Source organism: Prionailurus bengalensis, chromosome D3, assembly GCF_016509475.1.
Source record: "Prionailurus bengalensis isolate Pbe53 chromosome D3, Fcat_Pben_1.1_paternal_pri, whole genome shotgun sequence".
NCBI lineage: Eukaryota > Metazoa > Chordata > Mammalia > Carnivora > Felidae > Prionailurus > Prionailurus bengalensis.
In genome coordinates, this window is record NC_057356.1 from 17,346,074 (window position 1) to 17,365,794 (window position 19,721).

The 19,721-nt window shown below is 53.9% G+C and overlaps 1 protein-coding gene across 3 annotated transcripts in view; it reads left to right on the forward strand.

The window, feature by feature from the left end:
* The window catches only part of WSCD2 (WSC domain containing 2), a 115,837-nt gene that overhangs the window by 67,053 nt on the left and 29,063 nt on the right, over positions 1-19,721 (forward strand). For all 3 annotated transcript variants that reach the window (XM_043557799.1, XM_043557800.1, XM_043557801.1), the window contains exons 3-4: positions 5,686-5,800; positions 9,983-10,167. In XM_043557799.1, the coding sequence (XP_043413734.1) occupies positions 5,686-5,800; positions 9,983-10,167 (300 nt within the window). The remainder of the gene's footprint in view (positions 1-5,685; positions 5,801-9,982; positions 10,168-19,721) is intronic.

The following is a 19,721-nucleotide window of genomic DNA, read 5'->3' on the forward strand; positions in this document are numbered from 1 at the left end:
TATTTTCACATGCATCCTCCTTGTGGCTCTGTCTTCAGGTGGCCATCCTTTTATAAAGACACCAGTCACAGTGATTGCCCTGCCCCCACTCCGATATGCCCTCATACCTTAACAGATCGCATCCGCAGTGACCCTGTTTCCAAATAAGGTCGCACACTGAGCTTCTGAGCTTAGGACTTCAGCCTGTCTTCTTACTTACTGATTTTTGGTTGGTCGCGGCAGGTGGGGGGAGGGGGACACAGTTCAACCCATATCACCTCTTTCTTATTCCCACTTCGCAGGCAAGAGAACAGTACCTCCAAGAGCCTGAGTCACACCGCCAGGCCACGGCAGTGTCAGGATTGGAACCCACATCCGGTTGACTCCAGGGCTGGCTGTCTTCTAGCACAGCGTAATGCCTCCTGTTTGTGAATCTACTCACAAACAGTAAATCAGAGAAATACAAAGCAGTTTAGTTATCCTTCTAACAGATTACTTTTGTTGAAGAGAGCAAAATTTCCTGAAAGGGCAGATTAATTGAAGCAAAAGAAAGAAAAGGAAAGGAAAGGAAAGGAAAAAGGGAAGGGAAAAGGGAAGGGAAGGGAAGGAAAAAAACCCCCACAGTCGGGAGTGCTCTTTTCCGGATGCCTGTGCTCTCCCGGGCTCACCCCTCACTGGTTCCTGTGCTGGAGACAAATGGGACAGCTGGGGACGACTCTGCCATTTCAGCGATATTTGGATAGCTGCGGAGATGAGTTGATAGATTGTGTGAACTCAGTCATTTATCCCCCCTCGAGTGGCCTGTGATTTTCTCCCTGTTTTGCATACCTAACCTCCCCCCACATCTCGGGGAGATTCTGCCGCCACAGCAGGATTTGAAGGCAAGGCGCTGGCTGGAGCAGGTTGGCGACAAGTGCACTGATGAGGTCAGCAGGGTGACAGATGCCAGGGGTGGGGATGGCAGTTGTGTTGGCCACAGCCTGTGCGGAAGGGTCTGTGGGGGAAGGAGGAACCAGCCCTTGCCCAGGACGGGAAGGAAACTGATTCAGTGTCCATTTCCTGACCCGCGGAGCTCAGCCAGTTCATCAGGTCACAGTGTGTGACACGCCTGTGTTTCTCCAGGACGTGAAGGAGAGACTGTGTCTCTTTTCCCCCCCTTCCTGTTGACAGATGAGGAAACGGAGGATTGTCTGCTCCTCTAAAAAGGCTTTGAGCACCTGTTGTGCGAGACATCGAACACTGATGTCTGGCCTGGAGGGGGGGACAGAGAGCAGGTGGTACAGCATTTAAAATCCCATGCTTTGAGGCACATGGCCCTCAGGTCAGATCCCAGCCGGCTTCCGAGGGACCCTCTCTCTCCCACCCTCCCCTGGGCGCTCTCTCTGGTGGGGACAGAAACGTCCTCCTCCCCAGCCGAGACTTGCTGTGGCACATGGGAAGGGGCGGCTTTGGCACAGACAGGCATGGGCGTAGACTTGGTCTAGACCCTCATGGCTGGGTGGATTCGGGCACCTTAGCTGGAGTGTTGATACGTGAGTGCCACACTGGTGGCGAGGGACAAAAACCCGTCCTGAACCAGCTGAAGCTAAAGAAGGACACGTATTGTGTCTTGTCAACCAGCTGCAGAAGGGACTGGAGTTTCAAAGGAGCGATTTGTGCCCTTTCTCTCTCTCTGACTTTTCATCTCCGCTTGCCTCTGCCTTCGCTGCACCTCCCCAAACAGACAGGCTTTGGTGCCAGGGACCGTGGCTTCGTAGCTCTGGGCTTACGGGCCGCCGACGTCACAACCCAGGGGAAACAGATTGCTCTCTCCTGTCTTTGATCTGTGAGAATCCCAAGTGTGGGCCGCGTGCCCTTTCCCGGAGCAATCGATCAGTCACTGGCTGGTGGGAGGGACAATGTAATTGGCGGGTAAGGTCTATTAATAGAAAAACAGGAAGAGGGGGCGCTTTGAAGATGCAAACAGTATCGTTACACTCCAGAGTGGACACGTGCCTGTACCTGCGCGTATACGCTCTCACTGGTGTGACTGATTATAAAAATTTCATCTAGCACGATCCACCGCCCCACATACAGCCAAACGCCCCTGCCCTCACCCTTAGGTGAGACCACCCTTAGCCACAGCACATCCAGCTTCAAGCCCGGCCTATCTGGGGCTCTGGCATTTCTCGGAGTCAGCCCTCAGTGTGGCTTTTAGTGATCTTGGGCCAAAAGGAAGTGGACCCTCCCCACGTGTGAAAGGGCTGGAGAAGAGACCTGGGCTTAAATTTCAAGCGAGACCCTTACGGGGTGTCAGCACCTGGGCAGATTCCATAGCTTCTAATTCTACTGAGCAGAGAGGAGGAACAGGAGTAACGCCAATGGCGAGCAGTCAGAACCTACCCCATGTGCCAAAACTCCAGACTCGCTTCTATGGCAGGCAGGTGTGACGGTCATTGGAATTAGTTTCTCATCTAGAAAATGAGTTCACAAGTGTGTGACAATATTAATTTTAAAATAGGGCTAAGCGAAGTAAGCTAGTCAGAGAAAGACACCATACGATTTCACTCATACGTGGCATTTGAGAAACGAAAGGTCAAAGGGAAAAAAAAAGGAGAGAGAAGCAAACCAAGAAACCGACTCTTAACTACAGAGAATAAATGGATCGTACCAGAGGGGAGGTGGGTAGAGGGATGGGCGAAATAGGGGATTGGGGACCAAGAGGACACTTGTCACGATGAGCAGTGAGTAATGTACAGATTTGTTGAATCAGGGGCACCTGGGTGGCTCAGTCCGTTAAGCGTCCAACTCTTAATCTCGGCATAGGTCTTGATCTTAGGGTTGTGGGTTCAAGTCCTGTGTTGGGCTCCCCACTGGGCATAAAGCCTACTTTTGAAAAAGGGGGTGGGGAACGCCACCCGGGTGGCTCAGTCAGTTAAGTGTGTGACTTAATTTCCGCTCAGGTCATGCCCTCACGGTTCTTGAGGCCAAGCCCCACGTTGGGCTCTTTGCGGACAGCGCAGAGCCTGCTTGGGATTCTCACTCTCCCCCTCTCTCTGGTCCTCCCCACTCGCGTGCTCTCTCTCTCTCAAAACAAGTAAACTTAAAATTCTTTAAAAAAAATCGTTGAATCACTGTATTGTACACCCAAAACTCCTAGAACATTGTAGGTTAACTGAACTGGAATTAAATTTTTAAAAACGTTCGGGGTGCCTGGGTGGCTCAGTCGGTTAAGCGTCCGACTTCGGCTCAGGTCATGACCTCACGGTCTGTGAGTTCGAGCCCCGCGTCGGGCTCTGTGCTGACAGCTCAGAGCCTGGAGCCTGCTTCAGATTCTGTGTCTCCCTCTCTCTCTGCCCCTCCCCCGTTCATGCTCTGTCTCTCTCTGTCCCAAAAATAAATAAACGTTGAAAAAAAATAAATAAATAAAACATTAAAAAAAATTTTTTTTAAAACGTTTAAAAATTAAAAATGAGGAATGGCCCCTAGTAGAGAGCATATAGTAGGTGCTCAATACATGCTCCACCCACACATACACCGTCTTTTGATCTGACAATAAAGACCTCATGCTCCCCAAAAACCTTTTTCCTCCTCCTCCTCTCCCTCCCTCGCCCTCCCTCTCTCCTGTCCCTTCCTCCTTCCTTCTCTCTTTTATCTTTTCTCTCCCTCCCCCAATCTCTTCCCTGCCCCCACCCCTTCTATATACATGGGACACTCTGCCCTTTAGTGAATTATTGACCTAAAGTTAGTGTGACACGCTCACGAGAGGGGCTGCCTCCCAGCTCAGGTGTGAACAGCACCCACGCCCCAGTCCAGGGGCTGGGATTCCCATCTGTGACGGCAGGGACATACATTCTTGAACAAGTGCAGGGACAAGACGTGGGCTTCTCCAGAGCTGTCACCATCTGACGTCCCCGCTCCAGGGAGGCGAGCTTTCTCTTAAAGAGGGATTGTTCTTCAGTCAACCCTATCACCTCTGTCTTAGAGAAGAAATTCAGAGTGATCGGGACGAGGCCCATCTCCAGCGGGGCTGACAAATTCTGCACTTAGCAGGGCCGCGCTGGGGGGCACGACCGCCTGGGAGCGAGCCCGCCCCCCCCCCCGCCAGACCCTGCTGTTCACCGTGAGCGAGGGGGTCACAAGCCCGTGGGTGAAATAGACAGCAGGCCAGCCAGGGAAAGTGACCAAGTGGCACGCGGTATTTCCCGAAGTCATTTCCCCGCGAGGGCTGTTTGATCCCAAGGACCTGGCTGGATCTTCCAGTTACTTCCAAATGGAATAGTGGAGAGAGCGCTGGCTTAGGGCCCCCTAGACCTGGACTTAAATCTTTGTTCTGCCACCAGTGAGCCACAGGCTTCGGGCCAGACACGTGACTTTTCTGGGCCTCTGTTCAGTCGTCCGAGAGCATGAACGTGGCAGTGCTCCCCACTGTTCATGTGAGGCCTCGCAAGGATCTTCGGATTTCAGAAGATGGGAGCAGTGGTTCAGAACATCGGTTCTGCAGCCCGATCGCCCAGGTCCACCCTGGCTCCGCGTGGGCACCTCCAGCTGTGCTTCCGTGGGCAAGTGACTTCCCCTCCCTGGGCCTCAGTTTCCTCTTCTGTACAGAGTGGGAATAGCAGTACTTACTTTGGAGGATCACTGTAAGGATTCAGTGAGACAGGAAGTAGAAACCACTTAGCAAAGCACATGTCTAGGTCCTAATAATTATAAGAACATATGGGGAGAGACTCGTATAAACTGTGAAGTGTGGTCTTCATGTGAGAATTACTGTTTACCATGAAGTACAGAAACCCAGTTACTACTTTAAGAAAACGTGGCGTATAGTTTCTATCTGTTTAAATTTTTTGTTAATGTTTATTCATTTTTGAGAGACAGAGAGCGAGCAGGGGAGGGGCGGAGAGAGGAGGAGACACAGAATCCGAAACAGGCTCCGGGCTCCGAGCTGTCAGCACAGAGCCCGACGCAGGGCTCGGACCCACGCGTTGTGAGACCGTGACCTGAGCCGGAGTCGGACGCTTTACCGACCGAGCCGCCCGGGCGCCCCTGTTGTGTATGGTTTCTTACTGGTGGTTTTACATCATGTAAAGTCTTTTCTTTGGATGAAAGCACTCACGTTGGCCCGCGTGTTGGCAAACTATGAAGTATGGCACGACACAGCGAATGGCCGGTTTCTTGTTCCTCATCATACCTTTGTGCCTATCGTGTGTCAGACGCTGCGGTAGAAACATTTACGCAGATCCTTCCATTTTGGCCTCACTGGGTTAGTATTCTCTGACCCGGTGCCTTTGAGATATCCCAGTCCATGTGTCCAGGGAAAAACAGACATTTTAAGGCAGCTTGTAGAAACGACAGCATGCTCTCAGCCATGTCAAGCTCTTCAGAGCCGTCTCACTGTGGGTCTCATCTGCGTGGCGCTTAGGGAATGACCTTGGCTTGGCTTCCCGCGTGCTTTGTTGTCACCAGTAGGGCCCAGGGGCTTGGTCTTAACCCTGGCTACCCAGAAGAGTCCCTTCCTCCTCTGTGGCCTGCGCTGCCCTTATGAATCAGGGTCAGCCAGCACACATGACTTTCAGTCTCTCGTTTCTGCTTTTCTGCTCAGAGGGAGCGGCTGGTACCAAAAGGTCAAGAAAGCCACATAACCGGAGGGATGCTGGTTGCCCCTGGTTTGCGAAACCCTTTCTGCTTGGTCCCCAGCCAGACCTGACTTTTCTCCTCTCCCCAAAGCCAAGTACATCGGCTGTTACCTGGATGACACCCAGAGCCGGGCCCTGCGAGGCGTGTCCTTTTTCGACTACAAAAAGATGACCATCTTCCGTTGCCAGGACAACTGTGCAGAACGGTAGGGCTCCGACGTCCCAGGCTCCATTCATTTCAGACCCCTTCCTTCCGTGGTGTTCTTTCCTTTCCCGTGGAAGGGCACAGTGGAGGATGAGCCCGTGGCCCCGTGGAAAGAGTGATACGAGGGTGTGTGTATGCGCACGTGCACGTGTGAGTGTATATGTGCATGCACGCGTGCAGATGAGCAGGACTGTTCGGGAGGTGGTTTGTGGAAGTTTGTGATCGTGGAGTCATGGGACGCTGTGGCCTGGGTGGGAGTTTGTACGCACAGCGTGCAGAGTCAGCGGGTCATGTTTGTAAGCTTAGTGCACACACGGAATGGTCTTTAAACACTAGCGGCTGTGTGTGCAGGAGGCTTTGTGAATGTGTGTGCGAGGGTCCGGACTTGAGCTTGTGTGTGGGAAAAGCCCAGAGGTGTGAATCTGAGTGGGAGGCTTGTAAGATGCCCACGGGAAGGGTGAGGTGGGAGCCTGGGGGTCAGGGGTGCGTAATCCCTTGTTCTTCCCCCAGGGAGAAACACAGTGTTTCCCAATTGAAGAAGAAAATGATGTTCTCGGGGAGAACACGCACTGGGGGAGGGAGCTGACTTTCCAAGGGTGGACGAGGCCCCAAAAGACTGGCAGGTGGCGATGGGACCTTCAGTCCAGGCCCGGGCCCCAGCATTGCCGCCTTGGACCTGGAATAGCTTTTTTTTAAAAAAAAAAATTTTTTAACATTTATTTATTTTTGAGGCAGAGAGAGAGCATGAACAGGGGAGGGTCAGAGAGAGAGGGAGACACAGAATCCAAAGCAGGCTCCCGGCTCTGAGCTGTCAGCACAGAGCCCGACGCAGGGCTTGAACCCACGGACCGCGAGATCATGACCTGAGCTGAAGTCGGACGCTTAACCGACTGAGCCACCCAGGCGCCCCGGACCCGGAATAGCTTTGAAGAGGCTGCTGCCATGCTCACTTTCAGACTCTAGCCGGCTGGCCCTGAGGTCACCAACTCTGGAGGACCTCAGCTACATGGCTGTCGTGGAAATGAGCAAGTGGGTGGCCGAGGGACTCCTCCCTGTGTCCTTCATGAGGAAACACTGTCCCCTTTATAATCATCTGCCTGAGCCCAGGGCTGTCTCCAGCTTGGGAAGGTCTCTGAGCCCTTGATGGTACGATTCATTAATTTATTTGTCAGACCGTGGGGAGACCCAGGTGAATTCCACAGCGTCCATGGCCCCATGGAGTCACAGCCTTGATGGGGAGACAGACATGTGAACAGAGAAGGGCAGTAGGGCGGGGTGAGGGTTCAGATGGAATGAATCGCAGACGAGAAATGCAGAAGAGGGCCCCCAGCCCGCCTGGGGTGTTAGGAAGGAGTCCCAGGAGGTGACAGCCAAGCATCAAAGGACGAGTCAGATGAACTCACTTAATCCCCTTCAGTTCAGCAAATGTTTATCCCTGCCACGTGTGTGTGAGGTGCTGGAGGTGCAGAGATGAGTCTGCCATAGCCCTGCCCTCGGTGGGGGGCTCCCCAGCTAATTGGGAAGACAGAGGCATGAGCAGGCTTGGGCAGTAGAAAACCAACAGCTTACACGTGGTGGGCATTTCCCTGTGCCAGGCACTGTTCTCGGCACTTGGCAGATATTAACTCTCATCCACCACGAGACCCCGAGAGGCAGGAATGTTGTGATCCACATTGCACGGATCGAGGACACCAGTGTATGGAGACCTCAAGCGTGATGCGTGCTGGGCTGAGGGTGCCGTTTAAAGTACAGGGGGCCCGTGAAGGTTGAGGGAATGGAGGGCTCAGGAAGAGTTACAGAGGTGAGATCTTAAGCCAGGTTTTGAAGGATGAATAGGAGTTTTCTAGGTAGTCCTAGGAGGACAGAAATAACAGCACACTCAAAGATCAGAACTCCTGAAACATCCTAAGTAGCCAGCATCCTTGCATAGGCAGTGGGGAGGGGGTGCACAGAAGGTCCAAGGGGAGTTGTCTAGAGGGGAAGCGGCAAGGCTGGCCGAAGCCTGCTGACACGGAGCCTTGAATGCCACCCGAAGCATCTGGCTTGGCCGCAGGCAAGGGGGGAACCGCTGGGAGGCGTTCATCAGGAGAGTGGTGTCCGTTCATTCGGCAAATACTTACTTAACATTTACCCGATGCCAGGCATTGAGAATGAGACAGTAGGTAGCAGGGCGGGGGAGGGGAGGGGCAGGGAGGGTGGATCTAGGGCAGGGTCCTCAGCCCGGAGTGACCACGAACGTCACCCAGAGTCTTGCAAAACCAGATTGCCCGTTCTCACTTTCTGATTCAGCGGGCTTGGGGTACAGCCCCGAGAATTTGCATTTTTCATGAGTTCCAAGACTGTCCAGGCTCTGCGGGTCCTGGGACCATGGTTAGAGCATCGCTGCGCCGATTTTCACACTCCGCTGCACGTTAGGGTCACAGTGCCGATTAAATTAGACTGTCTCGAAATGGGAGCCAGGTGTGGCATTTAAAAAATGCTCCCTGGGTGATCCTAATGGCCGTCCATGTTAAAGAACCCCAGATAGGAGGGTCGGTAGGCTGAGCCAAGCCATCTGGAAGCTTATTTGCCTGCGGTGGAGGCCCCGGGGGGCGGGGGCTGGTTTAGAGAGTGGAGAGGTATGATCTGTTTTAATTCTGGAAAGATCCTCCCGGCAAGGGCAACAGGAGGTTTGTCGGGATCAGTAGTCTGGGGCGCTCCCAGGGACACCCCAGTGGCCTGAAGGATGGCAAGGCTCACTCCGTTTCCCTTCCCAAATTAGTTATCCGTTGCTGGGCAACCAATGATCCCCAAATGTAGTGTCTTAAACCAACAAACGTTTATGTTTATCATCCCACACCATTTTTGGGTGTCAGGAAATAATGGCCCGGGAGTGGGATTAGCCAGATGATTCTGCCTCAGTGTCCCCATGGGCTTGCTCTCAAGGGACTGCGGAGACCTGCGGCCTCTGAGGGCTTGGACAGGGCTGGAGAATCCCTTCCCGAGACAGGCACGCACCTGGCTGGTGGCCTGAGGCCTCGGGTCCTCACCACACGGACGTGTCCTTGGGGCCCGCTTGTGCGTCCTGACGTGGCAGGTGTCTCCTGTCCAAGGGAGGGGCGAGGAGGAAGCTCCCACCGGCTCTGGAGTTACAACACCCACTGGAAGTGGGTTTTTTTTCTTTTCCCTTGGAAATCGTTCCTTCTGTTAGTGGGTCCAGTTACATGAGAGGGGTCCGGGGTAGCCTGGAGCACAGGCTTCAGAGAGACGGGAAGACTAAGACGGGTGGAAGCAGGCTGGCCGAGCCCCAGGATTTCGGTGGGGTTCAGGCACCGAGACACCCGTTTGGTTTAAGCTGCTCTCCCTGTACCCGGCCAGGCGGGTGTGTGGAGCAGGCAAGGGCAGGTGCCACCCGGAGTCGCTGAGGCGTGTGGGGGCACGAGTCGGGGCGGGTCTGTCTCTCCAGCTGCCCTCAGGTGTCCAGAGTCACGAGTCATTCTGCAGGCTGCTGCCGGAGGAGCCTTCCTGGTTCTGCCTCCGAGGCGAGAGGCGCTGATGAGGGCTTGTCCTAATCCTCTCCCTTCGCCCCTACCTGCTACAGCCAAGACAGGCCGTGGCGTCTCATCTGTTTACAGAACGAGTGTCCACAGAGTCCTTTTTAGGAAACGATCCCAAGGCCAAGGGGAAAATAAGTCAAAAACCTTGCCGTGCCTGGAGTTTTGTTTAGTTTTAGGAAAAGGAATTTTTTTCCTTGGCTGGATATGTGACCTTGGTTTTGCCATCTTCCAAGGGGATACGAGAGTCCCTGCCTCCTCCCTTCCTTCCAGCTTTTCTCAAGGGACATGGAGGCATCATTTTGGGGGATGTTTCCTGGAATAAAGGGGCTGGACTCTGGAGCACGGCTCTAGGCAGGGAGGAGCAAGGGAGTGGGTTGGGACAGAAGGCCCCGGGGCTTGGGTGTGTGTGTGTGTGTGTGTGTGTGTGTGTGTGCGCGCGTGTGTGTGTGAAGTGTGCCACGTGTGGAAGTGTATAAGGTGGGTTTCAGTAGGACACGGTGTGGCTATGGGGGGGGGGGGTTGTCCCTGGGGGTCCTTGTCCCCAGAGCCCTCCAGTTGCCCCAGGTCTCCACTTTGCTGGGTGAGCCTCCGTGTCCCCGGGGTCTGCATGGTGGTAGCTGCCCTGGACTGACAGCAGCCTTCCCCAGGGGTTACCTGTATGCCGGGCTGGAGTTCGGTGCGGAGTGCTACTGCGGCCACAAGATCCAGGCGACGAACGTGAGCGAGGCCGAGTGCGACATGGAGTGCAAGGGCGAGCGCGGCAGCGTGTGCGGCGGCGCCAACCGCCTGTCCGTCTTCCGGCTGCAGCTGGCCCAGGAGTCTGCGCGCAGGTGTACGTGAGTTGGCCCCGCCCCTCCCCGCAAGGCCGCCCGCTCCCTGCCCTGCGCCTGCTGGGGCTCCCCAGCACTCCCCGCAGCCCTGCGCCCGCCCCACCTTCCACCGCGGCCCTTGCCGAAGAACGCTTTGATCCGTGGAATTCGGATGTTTCCACGAGCTGTGTCCCCCTCCCTCCCACCCAGAGCGGCCTCCTGTCTTCCCGCCTCCTCCCCTGTCTTCCTCCTTGACAGAGTGAGCTGGAGCCTGAGCTCGGCCTGCCTTCCTGATTTTCTGAAAGCGTATTGTCTCTAATGATGATGCAGACAGAGATAATGACAAAAGCAGACACTTGGTCCTTTTCTCGGTGCCTTATGTGGAGTAGCACATCCTCACGGTGACCCTGGAAACGGGCGCTATTATTCTCTAACTCCCAGTTTACAGTAAAGGAAACTGAGGGTCAGTGTCACATAAGCAGCAGAGGACTTAAACCAGTTACAGGGCCCACGTCTTTCATGCTCTGCTTCGGTCTTATTGGACGTGCTCTTCAGTTTCCACACGGAGGGAGGGAGGGGAGTGAGCATGGACCCTCTTCCGCAGACATTGTCCCTCGGTCCCTCTTCTGGAACAGGTAATGTCTGTCTAGCAGGAATCTGCTCTGTGCCAGGCACTGTCCCAAGCCCACGACAGGCCCAATTTCATTTCTCTTCCTTACAGCCTCCGTAAGTGGTTACCAGTGTTAATCATTCCCATTTTGCACCGAGGAAACTGAGGCTTATCGAGTTTAAGTAAACCTGCCCAAGGCCACACAGTGTATTTAAAGGTGATCCGCAAACCTGTGAAGATTGCTGATGACCTTGACAGGAGATGGAGGGCTGGGTTTCTCCCGATTACCCTTCTGATGCAGTCCCTGAGGCAGGGACAGGAACCCGCAGCCACACCTCTGACCCCTGGGCCAGCGTTTCACATTTGAATGTGCCCGTGAACCCTATGGAGATGTTGTTACAGAGCACGTTCGGGTTCGGCCGGTCAGGGTGAGAGTTTGCATTTCTGAGGAGCTCCCAGGTGACGCTAGGCTGCTGGGCTAGGGGCCACACTTTGAATAATAAGGCCTCAGACCTCAGCAGAGGTGACGCTGCCTGCCCAGGACACAGGTGGGTTTGGCGGAACGTAGAGACAGGCTTTTCCCATGGGAATGCCGTTGTTGATAAAAATTCGTGGTGGGTCTGCTTGGCCATGTGTTCCGTTTCCCAAATCCGGTGTGTTCGAAGCCCCACTCGGGCTTTTGCCGCTCAGTAGGGTGGCGCGTGTTGCCAGTTTGCAGAGGTGCGGGTTGCTGCCAGGGGAAGCACCGTCTGCCTCCCCACAGGGGCCTCAGTTCACCCCCGGGGCTGGAGTCCTGGCTGGCCGAGATAGCGTATGAAACCCAGGCGGGAGAATGGCCACACAGCGAGTCCCTCGTTTGGCCGCTACCGTAACGAGGTTGTTGTTTTTTTTTTTTTTATATAATTTTTTTTTAACATCTTTTATTTATTTTTGAGACAGAAAGAGACAGAGCATGAACAGGGGAGGGGCAGAGAGAGAGGGAGACACAGAATCTGAAACAGGCTCCAGGCTCTGAGCTGTCAGCACAGAGCCCGACGCGGGGCTTGAACTCACGGACCATGAGATCATGACCTGAGCTGAAGTCGGACGCTTAACCGACCAAGCCACCCAGGCGCCCCACGAGGTTTTAATTTGATGGCGAAACTACCGTCCTCACACTGATCCCCTTATGCCAATATTTATGTTATTTTTATGGTGACCTTGACTATGTGAAGAGATGGCCCTAAAATCATGGGCATTTAGTGAGAAGGCTGCTGCCGCTACAACATCCTGGTGGATGACGATGGGCTGCATAACAAGAATAAGGCCATGTAGATCGTTAGATATCAGCCAGACCTGCTTTTGGTTAATGTTCAGATTGACTGGATAACCTGGACGTATCCCCCCCCCCCGTCTGTCTCTCTTCATGCACGCGTGCGCGCACCCACACACACTATTGTGATCACCTGATGTGAAGCACACTGTCACAGGCCATCGAAGATGTTCGGTCCGTTGAAGTATACAAGCCTCGACACACAAAGACAGTAGATTCTGTACAAGGGGGTGTGTCTTGCCCTTGTAGCAGTGGGGGGGCTGTGTGGGTGCTGCAGAGTAGCCCCTGAGGCTGGCGGGGATGTTCCTGCACGCCTCCACTTGCCCACCTCGGCAGCAGAAAAGTTACCCAGGATGGTGTTTTGTTCCCTCTGAGAAAGGAGTCTTTTATATTTATGTCCAAGAGGGGAACGTAGTCATGTCTGCTGAGGGTGGAGTCTAGGCTTCTCCAAGTCCACCGCAGTTGTCCCGAATCATCACTGTACAAGATTGGAAGCTTGGGCACCTTCAGCTGGAGATTCCAGAAGAAAATTGAAGCCTTATTAACCTCAAGGCTGCTATGGCTGAGATAAGAACGGAAGTGGCTTGGATAAGGAGATGGATGGTTGACGATGTGCCAAATCGAGACTCCTGTTGGGCGCCCAGTTGATACCATGGTGTCTGGAGAGAACATGGAGACCATTCATTGAACCAAAACACTTGATGAGCATCCACGGGGATTAGGCATGGAGAGGATGAGTGGAGAATAAGGCACAGTCTCCACGGTTGGGGAGCTCATGGTCTAGTGGAGAAACAGATCCGGCACCAATGGGGTCTGTTCAAGCATGGGGGTGTATATATGGGGGAATGGCAGGGGCTCTGTCTTCAGGAGCCGAGGGAGCGACATTTGGGTGGGATCCCATTTTAAGGAGACTTCTGGATGAGAGGGAGAGCCATATATTCCAGCCATGAACAAAAAGTCCAGGGTCAGCAAAGGTCATGTGTTGAGTGCCCTATTGGAAACACCCTCTTATATGCTGATGTCCCATTTTACAGCTTTAGAAACTGAAACTCTGCACAGGAGAAGGCTGTTTGATTAGGGCCTTGAAAGATGCATGGGATTTTTTCCTGGTGTGGAAGAGGAGGATATCCAGACTGAAGTTGCCAAGGGGTGGGAGGAAAGTCTAGGCAAAGGGAACGGGGTGTGCAAAAGCCTAAAGGTAGCTTTAGGAAATGATGGGAAGGCATGATTTTTCCAAGGCCGCAGTGCTTCTTAGGGACGGAGTTTGGGCTGGAACCCAGCTCCCTGACCGCTAGTTTGGGTGCTCACTCACTACAGTGCTGTAGACACCTTGACCTCTTGTAAGGGATTCTGGACCTCATCTCCTCTCTTTTGGGAGAACTCCTTGGATCTAGCTTACCTCCTCCTTTCCCTGACCTCTGATCTCTCCTTCTGCCCCATTTGCAGACTCGAAGCAAAACAGAATTGCCAGTGTCCTTGTGACTGGGTCAGAACCCAGTGGCACCTTTGGCTTCCCATTCCTGGACACGATTTATACACAAGTAAATCAGAAAGGGAGGCCTTCCGAGGTACTGGCACACGATAGCAGCGAGTATTATACCAGGTAGGGAAATGAGTCAACACACCAGGAAACAGGTATGGTGGAAACCGGATTCCGTTTGTAGAGTCATTAGTTGATATCAACAATGTATCTTAACTGTGTTTCCCTGAGCAGTGGCACAGAATTCTTAATGATTAGAAAGATCCAAAGGAGGCTTCTTGTCTCCCAAGCACCACTGGTGGGGCATACACCTTGCATAGGGAGGCAGCCTACATGTTTCCGAGGTGATGGAATGCTCTTACAGTAAGTAGTGAGAGCATTAAAAGGTTAGCAGAGCAAATGTCTGCAGGCACCCTGCTATTCTTCCTTGACACAGACTCTCAGGCACGTGGACTCTTTGCCCTTGTTACAAAAGAACCGAGAAATGGACTTCCTTCTTGGTTGGATTACATTTTTCACAGCAGTTTGCTAAATGTGTCAGCAAGTGTAGCTCTCCTCCCAGGGGCAGAGACCTGCCAGCGATTTGAGAACGTTACGGCTTTACAGGATGTTGCAAGAAATTTCATTTGCTTGAAAGATTCTTGCAAGATCTGTGTTAGAAGATTCCTTAGAACTACATTGAATGTGTTAGATACACGTTGGGCCCATTGGGTGGCTGTCCATGGTGCTGACCGTCCTTTCGTGCAGCCTAAAGCCCCCAAAACTGCAGGCAGGCCAGATTCTCCCAGGATTCAGCACCTTTTCGTCTTGCTTGCTTGCTTGTTTGTTTGTTTTCTGTCTTGGTGGAAGTATTATGAAGCTTACAGTACCATGGAAAAAATAGATCCTTGACTTATGGCTCACACTTTACACAGTGTATTTTGTGTACTGTTAGTCTTGGCAGTTTTTTTTTTGTCTTTGAAAGTTAGAAGGGGAATTTCGTGAAGTACTTGTGTTGTGCTCACTGATCCTCCATTCTGGTGGCTTCTGCCAAGGGGAGCCTCAGATGTTCGTGGCAAGTCACACTGGATGGATGGACCATGCCTAGCTCCTCCTTTGCCAGTTCTGGAGGTCTCTCCTTCACTTTAATAGGTGCCCGGGACCCCTGAATTTTATAATGTATATGAATCTTCATGAGTTCTGCTGTGTAGGGCCGAGGAGATGACAGCTAGAAAAATTCCCTCCTTCTGCATCCTGAGGGGGGAGAATTGGTTTGCTCTTCGCCCCTAAGCAGAGTCCACAAAGGCTAGGGGGGCAGCGTAGGTTTTGAAATCAGGCAGACATCGCTTCCATCCCAGCTTTCTCACTTACTTGCCGTGTTGACTCTGGCCATGTTGTTTCCTCTCTGAGCCTCAAGCGCCTCATCTGTAAAATGGGAACAGTTCCAACCTTTAAAGATTGCTGTGACCACCAAGTGAGATAAAATCGAGAAAGCACATAGCACAAGGTTGTTGAGCCGTTGTGATGCCCCTTTCTTCCTAGAATGAAAACTCCTTAGTGTGCTCCACGTAGCACCCAATTCAAGCCGTTTGAATTTGCAACAGCCCTCAGCAGCCTTTGGTGCTGCCTAAAAATAGCTGGTTTGAATTCTTCTCGGACAGTTAGGCTCTTTGTGTAATTCAATCTCTCTCTGATTATAGGTGGCCGTTAGCAGCTCCCAGCTCACTGCCTTTCCTCCTCGCTGGCATCTTTAATGCAGTAGAGCCTGGCCTAATTACCCAGGGGGTGGTGGCCTCTTTCAAACCAAGGGGAACTCTTCCACGCCTGCCTTTAAGCTGATGCCTGGTGACATTTACCTCATTTTTGTGAAGCCTCGGAACAAAGAGATGATAGGACTTCAGAGATACTTGCAGCTGGTTCCAGGCTGTTCTTCATCTGCCCCCAGCAAAGAGAGTTGATGAACAGTTGCTCTGCTCACCTCTTGCTAGTAAAAGCCTCAAGCTGCCGAGGTCATGCACCATCCCAGCTGGCCTGGCAATGAAGAGCTGACATTACAGAATGTGGGGCATGGGCTTTTGTGACGCTGGGGCCCCTGCTGCGGGCCCGGAGAGGGTTTCTGGGAAATTCAGGTGGCTGGTATGGGGTCTCTGGAGCCCCCGACCGTGTTAGGATTGGGCAGGCTTCCCACAGAACGGCAGAGGGGTGGGAAACCAAAATGGGGTGTCGGATAGGATTGGGGTCACATCCCAACTCTGCTTCCCGCTGGCTGTGTGACCTGGAAAAGCAGTTGAATCTCGTTACGTCTCCGAGGCCTCCATCTGCAAAACAGGATAATAGTATGGTCCACCTCACAGGCTGCTGCAAGGATTAATTGAGATACAGTGTGTACAAGATGTAGCACAGCTGATGTGATTACCATCGTGAGTGTGTAGTAACATTGGCCATGAGGAAGACATGACCCAGGGCTGCTGCTGTTGTCCAGGGGGACCATTCTCAGAGAGTCTGGGCTGTGAAGAACAGTGGCCCTGAACTCCACGTGGGGTTTCCCTGGGGGATTACAAGTGCTCCGAGATCCAAAGATATTTTAAGTTGGGTTCCCCCAGAGGCAAGGATGGGAACCTTGGTTTGCTTGGGAAGTGACCCCAGGATGCATCTGTGGGAGGGATGGAGGAGTGAGACAAGGAAGGGAAAGAGCCGAAACAAGGTCCGCTACAGAGCAGGGCACGCTGAAGACAGCCGAAGTTAATCCCACTGGGGAGCTCGGGGAGACGGTGGTGAACGTGCTTCAGAGGTATCCCCCTGGAGGGGCAGGAAGCTGCAGCGTTTACCCTCCCGCACACCCCCGTCACTGGCTGAGGGTGGCCCCTGGGGACATGGCCCAGCCTGTCTTCACCAGCCCTAAGGCAGAGTCCTGGGTATATGTTGTGGGTCGCTATCCATCTGTATCAGGACAGGGAGCGCCAGGGGCCCTGACACGGGCATTGAGAGCGTCTGCTCTGTAAAGTCTAGCCACCCTTCACACATCATGGACAAGCGGAGGAGAAAGGAGCAGGGAGGGCTACTGAGTCCTGGTTAGGTCTTAGGCACGTTAAATGCCATCACATGGGACCTCCACTCTCACCGTGCAGCGCAGATGTGATCCCTATTTACAGATGAGGAAACCGAGGCTTAGGAGGTGAAGACACCTGCCCAAAAGGACACTCAGCTTAGTAAGTACCTGACCCAGGTCTGTCTGAATTTATTTATGTAGTTAGTTATTTATTTAGTTAGTTTTGAGAGAGAGAGAGAGAGAGTGCATGCGATTGGGGGAGGGGTGGGGAGAGAGGGAGAGAGAGAGAATCCCAAGTGGGCTCCTCACTGCCTGCCTGGAGCCCCGATGGCAGGGCTCAGACTTCCGAACCACGAGATCATGGCCTGAGCCAAAATCGAGAGTCGGACGCTTAACTGACGGAGCCACCCAGGCGCCCCCGTTTGAATTTAAAGCCAGTTCTTTCTGCTGGGCACCAGAGCTTTCTGCAAACGGGAAGGCATCTGTTCATGCTGTGGGAGTGCAAAATTCTATCACAGAAGAGTGTTAGGAAGGTCAAGGGATCCTGACTGGCCACCTCTCCTTCCTTTGCAGACCCAAGTAATGAGAAGGCCTCACCGCTGACGGGGAGGACCACTTGTCCATTTTACAGATGGAGGAAAGGGGGGGGCGTGGGAGAATTAAATGTCTTCTCCATGTTCTGACCACCAAGCCATAGCAGAGAGCAACCTGCGGAGAGAAATGGACTGCAGAGTGCTCCCCCGATCCCTGAGAACCCCACCTTCCTGCCGGACATCAGGAAGCCCTCTGCGACCCTGCGGTTTCCCCCCCAAAAGCGGAATGGGCAGGACTGTAGGAAAACCCCACATCCAACAGGCCAACTGCTCCTGGAACCGCCTTCCCGCACCTGGTCCCCTCCTTACCACACCCTTGGACACACATAGCCCAAAGAGAGACTCGAAGCAATGCCTCCTCATCCCACTCTGGCTCCTTGAAACCTCACCTTATTTGGTATTCGAGGCATTCAACTCAGCCCTCTTCTCTAAGCTGGTAGGGTCAGGGACTCATTAGCAGATGCTTAAATGTCAAAGGGAGACAACCTCCGTGGAACTGGGCTTATGGTCTTCCTTCCGCCTTCCCACTCTCTCAGTCTGGCGGCCCGCAGATGGCCTTCGTCCAGGCGTCCAGGCCAAAAGGAGGAAATCACATGGAGAGATGGCAGGGAAGAGGTTCCTGCCCCCTCCCCACTGCTTTTCGGGTTAAATCTTAGGGCAGGAGGCAAGGAGACCGGTCCACCGACCTTCACCTGCCCCTTCCACTCGGGCTCACCAGCCTCAGGCATATCCGTCTCAGAGTGAGCCACCCAGTATTCGCACCTCCATTTTAAAGATGAGAACATCGAGGCCCCAAAAGGAGAGGAAACTTGCCCAAGGGCGAACACCGAGGAAGGGGATAGCCGCCAAAGGGCACTATGGGAAGAGCTGCCTGCGTGACAGGCACAGACTCCAAGGTCCAGGGAAGGGAAGTAGAGGTGGCACCAGAGCTCGTGTCTCCTGGCCGCTAGGCTTCCGCTCCTTAGCTAGGCGGCTCGTCCCGAGCCCGTCAGTTCCAGGAAAGTGCTATGGCTTTTTGGTGTGGTGCCAGACCGGTGCCTCTTCTGGAGCCCCTGGGTCAGGGCCGACCCCCTCAAGGCCACCTGCAGACGCAGGGCTGATGTAGCCCCATCAGCCAGAGCCCAAGAGCCAGGCCCCCCCAGCTGGGGGTGTTGAAGGCAGGGTGTTTGGCCAGGGTGGGGTCCAGATGCACGCGTGTGGGCTCACGGGACCTTGAGTGATGCCCCGGTGACCTCAGCTACTCAAGGTCGTATCTGCAAGAGGATGTAGGGGTGACTCCTAGCAGTGGTGACCCAAAGACCACCTTGGGCGGGGCGCCAGCTGTCACGTGCCCATGGGCAGACACACTCCTATGCAGAGACTCACGTCAGGTTCAGGGTTACACAGGACCGAAACAGATCCCAGCAGTGCCCCGGCTGCGCGCTCCAGGCGTGGGGGTCCCCGTGCTCTCAGCATCCCGGGGAGAGCCTTGTGGTCTTATCTCTTGTACGGTACAAGCATGAAGTGGCCTCGCACTGGGGAAACAGACATGCTTGCAGGATCTGAGGTCCTGGCTGTTCAGGGAATTTTTGAGAAATGCCCAACCCCTGGTGGCATTGAGCCTGTCTGGGGGGGAAGTTGGCTGCGGCTTAGCCCGGCCCTCCGCTAGGAGAGAGAGAGAGAGCCCCTCTCCACCCAAGCTACATGGTTGTCAGGCAACCCAGAGAGATCACCGAGGATTGCATCTCTGCCCCGTGGTAGAGGTCCCACGCACAACCACACGGTCACGTACCGTGATGCCCACCGTCAGGAGACAGCCTACACCCTCAGGGTCCTACATTCCCACCGAGACGGAGCCACGTGGCCACATTGGTGGGCTCGGTGCTCAGCATTCACATGCCCAAACGGATCGGTTCTCACGTTACCGCACGTGTCCACAAGATACACACACTGCCTCCTTGTCACACACCTTATGCACACACGTCCCACCTCCCAGACACACCCTCACTACAGCCAGGCCCATGGCTAATCTCATGATCAGCCCCTCCCGCCCCGCTGATGGGCAGACGGATGCACTCACCCCACGGGTGCCCATACACCGCCCCCCCACCCCCCGCTTCTGACACAACTCTTTTCCCCAGCACAGTCTCAGAAGGGTGGGGGTGGGGATCCATGAAGGAAGCACCCTGGAGGGTAAGAGGTCGTGGGCTTCGGATCCCTACAGTGTACCCAGGACTGCCCCAGTCCCAAAGGGGCCACCCTTAGCCTCCACCCCAAAACTGATTCCCGTAGCAACCTTCGCGGCCTCAGCCATGACCCGGGGGAGATGGTCTCTTGATTCGCGTCCTGGTGGGAAAGAGGAAGGTTAATTCGAATGTGGTTTTAGAGACTCAGAGTCAAGACCTGGGCATTTTTTGGTGCTCCAAGAAATCCGACTCCAGTGTCCAGATGTCCCAGGGCAACAGCTTTGACTTTGTGAATGATTAAGTTGAGCGAGTGTGAAGGGCAGGATCCTGGGACAAAATAAATGGCCCAGTGTTTTGAAAATGCCGATTCAAGGCCCGGGGGTGGCTTC